General features: G+C 49.1%; 3 protein-coding genes across 3 annotated transcripts; 2 read left to right on the top strand and 1 right to left on the bottom strand.

The window, feature by feature from the left end:
- Window positions 1-297: 297 nt before the first annotated feature.
- On the bottom strand, window positions 298-886 carry HO173_003351 (uncharacterized protein; the record flags this gene model as incomplete). The annotated part of the gene is made up of 3 exons (XM_037305278.1): window positions 298-481; window positions 531-699; window positions 757-886. 3 exons carry the CDS (start codon window positions 884-886, stop codon window positions 298-300), a joined length of 483 nt encoding a protein of 160 aa, XP_037168143.1.
- Window positions 887-1,286: 400 nt separating this feature from the next.
- On the top strand, window positions 1,287-1,712 carry HO173_003350 (uncharacterized protein; the record flags this gene model as incomplete). Its single annotated transcript, XM_037305277.1, has 1 exon — window positions 1,287-1,712. The coding sequence occupies one exon, from the start codon at window positions 1,287-1,289 to the stop codon at window positions 1,710-1,712; it is 426 nt and encodes a 141-aa protein (XP_037168142.1).
- A 5,908-nt stretch (window positions 1,713-7,620) lies between these two features.
- Window positions 7,621-8,882, top strand: HO173_003349 (uncharacterized protein; the record flags this gene model as incomplete). Its single annotated transcript, XM_037305276.1, has 2 exons — window positions 7,621-8,118; window positions 8,166-8,882. The coding sequence occupies 2 exons, from the start codon at window positions 7,621-7,623 to the stop codon at window positions 8,880-8,882; spliced, it is 1,215 nt and encodes a 404-aa protein (XP_037168141.1).
- Window positions 8,883-9,116: the final 234 nt, after the last annotated feature.

Genomic DNA, 9,116 nt, shown 5'->3' with positions numbered 1-9,116 from the left:
ATACTTCTGAAATGCTTAAGGCTGCAGGCAAAGCCTAGGGCAATAAACTTCGATAACAGACTTTTACCTCGAGGTTATCCTGTGAAGATGTTGCCAAAGAGAAGATCCGCCGCCATATATCTAAAGTAGAGCACTAGGCCCTGGGCCAAATCCTGCTACCGACGGAGAAAATAAAATTCTCTTTGTGCCTGTCAGCGGAATATGTAGTCCTTCAGGTTGGACTACGCAATCTTCTCCCTCACGAGCGCACTCGGTACCCTCAGGAATGAGACAAACAAAAGTTGATTCCACAGCAAATCATCTCTTCTGAACTCGATAGGCGGATCGAGGTTTTTGTTGTGGAGATGATTTATTTGGCTGCTTTAAGCCGGGGGACTTTGGAGGACCCATCGGAGCGATACTGGAGACGCGTTGGCTTGTTTTGTTATCATAAGCGAGTTCGTAGAAAGCGGCAGTTTTCGAAGCTTTTGACCTAGTAGCTCTACTAAGATGATTAGTATCTCCATTCGTAGTGACTAGTTCCTACTTACCGCCCAGAGACCGGTAGTAGAGTTCGAAGTTGTCTTTGACGTTGTACTTTACGTGCCCGTAATTGCGGTGAAGTGGAGGGGGCCGGATGGATGTTTTGCAAAGGCGTGTCACCCAGTTTGGGCCGCTGGATCCCCATGTTGACGGACTCATTCTCCTTAGATGTGGCGCCTGTTATGAAGTTCAGATCTTGATCCCAAGCCACTCTGGGATAGGTAAGGCTCTTACCTCGTGGAGGGCACGGGGGAGACATAGGCGGAGTCATCGGCCGTATATCCTCGAATTCTTCATCATCAGAAGAGACTGGCTCCCAAGCAGTAGAAGGTCCTCGTCCTTCAGCCTCAAGCCTTGCGCGCATTGCGTCGGCTTCTGCGTCCTTGCATGATAAGCCACGCGTCGCTTTCTTCCCGTGTTATAGGCATGATGGTGATGATTGGCATGTGAGCCAGGAAGTGAAGGGGCGGAGTTTGATGCTCCCGCCACTTCAGCCCTATGATTACGAGTAGCGCCGTTGGCAACGCTGCGCAGAGCCGCAGCTGCCTAAAGTGAGCTAAGCCGATATTGCACTAGCGATTTTCAAATGATGTACCTTCTTCAACAAATCTCTGCGGCATGTCTCAACCTCGCAGGCAAAAAACTTTCGCACAACGCTCATGCTATATTATTGAGCTATAGAAAGTAGATACACGTATTCAAAGCACTCAGTAAGGCCAGTACCTCTTCAATTGGCTTCAGGGGACGCCCATACCCCTGTAACCATGCCGAATAAGGCCAGCTGGCCCCAATGGGACCATGGCAGCCACGATTTCAAGGAGCACGCATTCATGCTGAAGTTGTCGATGAACACCATGCTGAAAATGATAGACGAAGGCCAGAAACCACCAATGGACGAAGTAGCTGCTGCCCTCAGGGCGGCGGTAGCATTTGCAGAAAGGGCGAACGATGAACCCAAAATCCAGACAGTCTTGGACGAAGTACGCAAACTAGCCATTGACTCAAGCAACCGAGACAGCAATATGGAGGAAAAGATTACGCATATCAAGCACCAGGCAGCTAGCCTGAAGCAATACATCGACGGCCAGCTACGCCAGCGTACTGGGCCGGTCCTCGACATCCTCCTCCACCACCGGAGGAATCCCCATTGTACCACCAGCAATGCCGAAACAAGGCCAAGCACCATATAACAAGCTAAACGAGATCATTGTAAAGCTACAAGACGAGACAGCAAGCAAAGCATTGGAGGGGAAGACACCGAGCGAGATGACCACGATGGTCAATGGATATATAAAGAGCACGGACACCACAAGGAAACCTGTCAGGACGGCCAGGAGGCTAGCGAGTGGCGATATATGCATCATGGCTGCAAATGAGGAGGAGGCGAACAGACTGAGAAAAAGCAAGGATTGGACTCTGAAGATAAGTGGCAGCGCGAGAGTGATCACCAAAACGTATGGCCTCCTACTCCATGGAGTGGGGATCAATACATTCGACACCAAAGACATGGCCACGGCAATCAAAAGGGTTCAGAACGAGAACGCCAACACGCTGAGCCTCGACATAGTGTGGCTGGGCTGGTTCGGCGCGAATAAAGAGGGTTATGACAAGGGTTCATTGATCATCGAATTAGCATCCCCAGAGGAAGGAAATAGAGCACTGGAAGAAGGCCTAGTTATCGGTTCGGAACTACATGGCTGTTGCGTCTACAACAAGCAGTGTAGATCGAAGCAATGCTTCGTATGCTGGAAATACGGTCACCTGTCGACTGCATGCCCTAAAAAGGATCACTCAGTGTGCGGGAAATGCTCAGGGGAGCATCATCATAAAGAATGCACGGCCGACACTCGCAAATGCCCGGTTTGCGAGGGACCACATGAGGCTTGGAACAAGGTATGTACAGCAAAGAAGAGGGAGATAGCGAGAATGAGAATGGCGAGACAATGGACTCCTTCACGATTCGTGACAACGAAGGAGGCACCGGCTAGCTACCAAACAAGCGATCAATCAAGCAACTACTTTCAGAATGCGTCCAATCGTGGGCGAAATGAGGAATTTTTCCCGAGGCTGGCATCCACGCGCGGTGGGCCAGCAGGCAGAGGTAGGATAGTCAGCAGGGGAGGAATCAGAGGGCCGGACCTCGAAAGAACTACTACACCGAATCTCCAGCCGAGTGGAAGGAGGTATGCTTCCACATCACCAACAAGGGCCTCGCCTAGAAACAGATCGCCCTCCAAAGCAGTAGACGAAGCCAAACGATATGAGGACGGTATAGCGGCAGGGGAAATTAACAACCCCGAGGACGACAGACAGCCCCTAAGTCAAAAGAGTGGCAATGAGAGAATTGCGGTCCCCGTCAATGGGAACAAAAAGAGACATATCCGGTCCATCGACGACCAAGAAAAGGAGAACACTCAGGAAGGGGATGCGGACTCTATGGACTGGGCGGAGCGAGTAAGCAACACTAACAATAACACCGAGAAATGGTAGCACACCCCAGTCAGCTATCAATACTGCAATACAACACAAGGAAATCCAGAACGGTCATGGTAGAACTCTTCGATAACGAAAAGATCTATGACATCGATATAGTAGCAATTCAGGAGCCCTGGAGAAACACCAACACAAACACGTCGTATCATCCCCTGAAGGATAGATTCAACTTGATCTACCCCTACCATAACAACACACGAGTGTGCTTCTATATCAACAAGAGAATATCACCAAAGCAATGGTACCCATCATATCACTCACCGGACCTCTGCACTCTTAACATCAAGTCCGAAAACAATAGAATTATACGCATACACAACATCTACAACCCCGGCGACCAACAAATAGACGGACTTGACGAACTACATGAGACGCTTGTGGAGTCTAAGGATGACGAACAGATCATGCTAGGCGACTTCAACCTTCACCACACGATGTGGGGGGGACCGGATGCTCGTATCGATGAGAGAGCAGAAGAACTAATACTCATAGCGGAAGAATTCGCCATGGAACAAGCATTGCCAGTAGAAACGGTGACATACGAAGAAAACTGTCAAACAACAATAGACCTACTATTCGCCACTCCAGCACTAACAGCAAATGTCATTAACTGCAATATCGGAAATGATTTCGAAAGCGGATCCGACCACCTCCCAATTCTCACAAAGCTTGAGCTGGCCGTGATGGAGTTAGCACCAACGACACGCCGAAACTTCAACAAACTGGACGCCGAGGTCCTGAGAGAGACACTCGCTAGAGCCATGGCATCGAAAGAGTGCCTAGCCAATCCCCAGGGGAATGGTGAAAACCTCACTAACGATGGCATCGATCATCAAGTAGCGGCCATTATTGACTCTATCCAAGCGGCCATAGAGGAGTCCACTCCGGTCATCAGGTTGTCGCCACGGTCTAGACCGGGATTCACGCCAGAATGCAAGGAAGCACAAAGGCGTTGCAAATCGCTGAAAAGAAGCTGGAGAACGACGCTCTCGGAGGAAGCATGGGATGAGTATAAAGTCGCCAAGAACTTCAAAAACGAACGACGCTCTCGGAGGAAGCATGGGATGAGTATAAAGTCGCCAAGAACTTCAAAAACAACCTGATCAAGAGAACTACCAGGAAGGCGTTCAGAGAGTTCGTGGCAGAGGCGTGCGAGTCGCCGCAAATGATGTGGAAAAAGACCAAGTGGGCCAGAAAACAACTTACAACACAGGCGTGTCTCCCTCCGCTATTTGACAAAGATAAACGAGAATACAACGAACCAGGCCCGAAGGCAGATCTTCTTATGAGAACGTTCTTCCCACCACCGGTACAGGCGGAGTTAGATGACATCAGCGTCGACACGGCGTACCCACAAGCCTACCTGATGGGCACGATCACCGTGAATGAGATAAGAAAGGCCATAACGCAAGCACCGTCAAAGAGAGCCCCGGGGGGAGACGCGATCCCCAACCTGATTCTCAAGGAGATCCTGGAGCCGTTACTCCCTCATCTACATAGAATATTCAATGCATGCATGACGAACGGCTACTGCCCAGAGCACTTTAGAACATCGATAACAATTGTCCTTCCGAAGCCGGGCAAGGACCACTCGATTCCTAAAGGATACCGGCCAATAGCTCTACTTAACACCATAGGAAAGGCAATGGAGTTTATTCTTGCTAGGAGAATAGCATATCTTGCGGAGACACATGGACTCCTGCCGGCCACACATATGGGAGGCCGTAGATTGCGGTCATGTGAACACGGCATCCACTACCTTCTAGAAAGGATATATCAGGCCTGGAACTCTGACAAAGTAGCCACGATGTTACTGCTAGACGTTTCAGGTGCATATGATAAAGTCTCTCATCCTCGACTGCTCCACAACCTCCGAAAGCGAAAAATCGACACGAGAGTAGTTAACTGGGTAGAATCGTTCTTGTCCAATAGGACAACAGTGCTGAAAACAAGCGAACACTCCACACCAAAGACTCCCATAGCAACCGGAATTCCTCAAGGATCACCGCTGTCGCCCATACTTTACCTCTTCTACAACTCAGATCTCATTGATGAATGTAACAGTCGCGCCGACTTAGGAACGGTAGCCACCGGCTTCGTAGACGACATAGGCCTTCTGACAGTGGGAGACTCCACCGAGGAAAACTGTAACGCCCTCCGCAAAATCCACGACGAAGTTTGTATGAAGTGGGCGTTACGACACGGATCGGAGTTTGATCCCAGCAAATATCAACTGCTGCACCTCAGTAGAAAACAGAGATTCAGCTTAGACCATCCCCTGCAACTCAACGAGAGGCAATGCATTGAGGCGAGACGCTTTGTCCGCTACCTAGGGGTCGAAATCGACTCTAAACCTCTATGGAGTCACCACAACAAGGAGATTCGGTCTAAGGCTACCAAAAGCATCGGTGCACTGGCGAGGATTGCCGGATCGACGTGGGGTGGCAACTATAAGAGCATGAGACAGCTCTATCAGGCAGTAATTATCCCACAAATGACGTACTGCTGCTCAGCATGGTACCAGCCCGAAGACACTGCCGGCCACAACAAAATTCACCTCTCATCGCTACAAAGGATTCAATCTCAGGCAGAGAGGAAGATAACTGGAGCATTCAAGGCCACATCCATTCCAGCACTCGATATAGAAGCGCACCTCCTACCAGTTAAACAACAGCTAGACAAGATCACCTCGGAAGCTGTCTTACGAATCGCCACTAGTCCAGCATATGGCGAGATTATTAAGCCACGATTCGAGCGATGGAAGTCCAAAAGAAAACCCAAGAAGAACAGGAAACTGAGTCCACTGGAGCGACATACCAATAGATTCGAAGAACGATACGGCGACACCAATAAGATTGAGAAACTACGCCCTTTCAGCGCCGCTCCCGACTGGGAGCCTCCCAAAACGATAATTCATAAGACCAAGAAAGCCGCCAAAGAACTGGCCAAAAGATCGATTGATGAGGGTCATGCAATGATATACACAGACGGTAGCGGGATCAATAAAAAGGTGGGAGCTTCAGCTGTATCGTCAGACATTGGTTCTACTTTCAGTGTCTATTTGGGCTCAAGCGACTGGTACACGGTGTACTCGGCGGAGCTGCACGGTATTCTTCAAGCTCTAACTATGGCAGTCGTGCACCAAACAAGGCTACAACTCAGCAGAGTCATAGTAAACACGGACAATCAAGCATCGATTCAGGCTATCGGAGACCCGGGCAAGCACTCGGGGCAGATCTATGTGATACAGGCAGTACAGATCATCAATTCGCTAAGGCATCTCGGGGTAGCAACAGAATTACACTGGATCCCGGCGCACATCGGTATCGACGGCAATGAATGGGCGGATAGGGAGGCGAAGAAGGCCACTGGCTGGCGAGAGCGAGTGGTCCATGACAAAAGAGTGGAGGTAAACACTAACGAAACAGCCCAATTGTCAGTCATACAGGTAAGAATGATATCGACGGTTAAGACAGCTATCAGGGACCACGCGATGGAACAATGGACTATCGAATGGGCCAACGAGAAGCGAGGCGGTATTCTTAGAAGAATCCAACCAACACCGTCGAAACAAATACAACTTCTGCATTCGAGAGTCAAGCGCGCTAAGACGTCGCTGATAACGCAAATGAGGACCGAGAAAATAGGTCTTAAGGCCTTTCTTTACAACCGATGGGTACCGGATATAGAGGATGAAGAATGCGAGTGTGGAGCGAAGCAGACGGCTCGGCACATCCTTCACGAATGTAGGCTGTTCAGCAAGAAGCGAGGAATGTGGTGGGCCGAAGAAAGAAGGAAGGTGAAAGAGGGGGTTATTACTCACAAGGACATGCTAACAAAACCACGCTATGCTTCAATGGCGGCGGACTTTATAAGGAGTACTGGGCTTATTGGGCAATATCAAGCCCTTGATGAGGACCAACAACAAGGATTCACTAGGGTGGGCGGTCAAAAAGAAGGACACGGTCAAGACGGGAGGGCCCCAGCGATGTAGGGTGCACCCCTTCCCAAGGATCAAGTACCCAAGACGCAGAACCATGACGGTGACTTGTATAGCCTCATTTATTTGAGACCATATGATTGGCCGAAAGGATCAGATAGATTACGTAACTCGCATAGTCGGCCACTAGGGCAAGACTTCAGGGTAGTATGATGTAATCAATCAATCAATCAATCAATCTCTGCGGCATGGAAATTTTGAACTAGAATAGAGAGCAAGCTCGAATGGCTGATACATTCAATGGCGATTTTGCCAGGCTTATACCCCGCAATCAAATTGCACAACGTTTGTTCTCGGCAACCCATATTTATGTCGAAGAGAATAAGACATTTCATATGCGTTTCTTGGAGCGGAATCTTGTTAGCAGTGCAATGCCTGTAGCGTCAGTTGAACCCGTGGAGAGTTCCACCGATTGTGATAGCCAGCTCGAAGGTGAGACTGAGGGGTTTCAAATGGAAAATTCAGCATATTTCGTCCTTTCTTTCGATCAAGAACGTGAACCAGAGTTTCCTCACTTGGGCTGGAGAGTGGGTCGAGGAACCAAAAAATCACCGGCAAACCGTGGGGTAGACCTCCTTTTATCATAACCTGGTGATCAACTAAGCATGTCGCTTGCTAGTGTACATATGATCTTCCACTTTAACCGACAATCTGGACTTCTCATGTTAAAGGGAGGAAGCCATAAAGCATCAGTAGAGTATAGATTGGGTAGCAAGTGGGTCAAGTTGGACTACGACGAAGAGCACCTTGTATACGAACACTCGACAAGGATCCGGGCGGGCATGTGTGAGTATGAGCTGGAGCATACGGTGGCGGAGAAGTACAGGATGTCATACTTTGAGAAAAGGGACAGGTTCCTTGAAGCACAACTACTAGGGCACAATCAGTTTAAGATAGGACCACTGCAGAGGATGCCTGGCGACAACTACGTTCTGAGGGGACGGTACCTTGAACTCGAAACGCGAGGATCAGGCGCATTTGGTTGGATCACCCAGGGACTCGATACTAAGACAGGCGATTTAGTGGCTATAAAAGAGCTGCGAATGGAAGCAAGAAATAAGTCTGAGGTTTTAGCAGAGGTGAGCATGGGGACACGCTTTACGGTATGTATATACAGAGCCTTGTATATGATGTTCCTGACACACTTCAGAATGAGCCTGGCTTACTTCCGACCTTGAGCGCGATGTGTGAGCACGGCCGTCCTGAAATCTGCTGTGTCTTAGAGAGGCTCTTCCTTTTCATGCCCAGCGCAATCTCGGATTTCACGGGAGGATTCTGGGGCAACACGAGCATTCCACGACCGGCGAAGTTACACTTTCTCAAAGAACCACTCGAAGGCCTCAAGACTTTACATGCCATGGGAATTATGCATCGCGACATCAGGCCGAAAAACATGCTCATTATGTCTAATGACCCTCCTCGCGCTGCGCTCTGCGATTACGGCAAAGCCGTCGAAGCAAAGACGTCCAAAGTCACGACAATTGGCCCAATCTACACTTTAGCGCCTGAAGTCTGGACGGTAGCCAGGGATGGTCCCTACACGGCAAAGATTGACACGTGGGCTTACGGGTATGCAATCGCCGAAGTCCTAGGTTACAAGGCCCGAGAGTTTTCGAAGATCACGCAGGATCAGCTCGCATCGATTCTCAGGACTCTACGTGATTCCTACGTTAGGGGAACTGACGGTGAGCCTCTTGTCGACCTGGTCTCGAAGTTGCTCATATGGAGGCCTCAGGATCGGTGGTCGGCCGAACAGGCTCTGGAGCATAACTGCTGGCTTCCAATAGCGCTAGAGCAGGACCGAAGACATGACGATCCTGCAGAAGCTGCAAGGTCCAAGAGAGCTCTGCTGGAAGATCGGGTTTAACGGTACCTGTACTCGGCGCAGCGGGATTTGAGGCATTGGGACCTGCAGCCGGCACAGCAGCCGTTAAATTTATCGATAATAATACTATTTTATCGATTATTAATATTCTATCTTTTCTTATAAATAAGAGATTTTATTTTTAAATAAGTTTTAGCTCGAATATTATTAATTATAAGATTATTTATAAGCGTTTTAATATTACTTAGATAAAAATATTATAAATTATATTTAAAA

This window comes from Letharia columbiana (assembly GCF_014066305.1).
Source record: "Letharia columbiana isolate WasteWater2 chromosome Unknown Sc0000007_s0, whole genome shotgun sequence".
NCBI classification, from domain to species: Eukaryota; Fungi; Ascomycota; class Lecanoromycetes; order Lecanorales; family Parmeliaceae; genus Letharia; species Letharia columbiana.
Note: the sequence above shows the minus strand (reverse complement) of the source record. Positions and strands in the feature narration are given on the sequence as shown.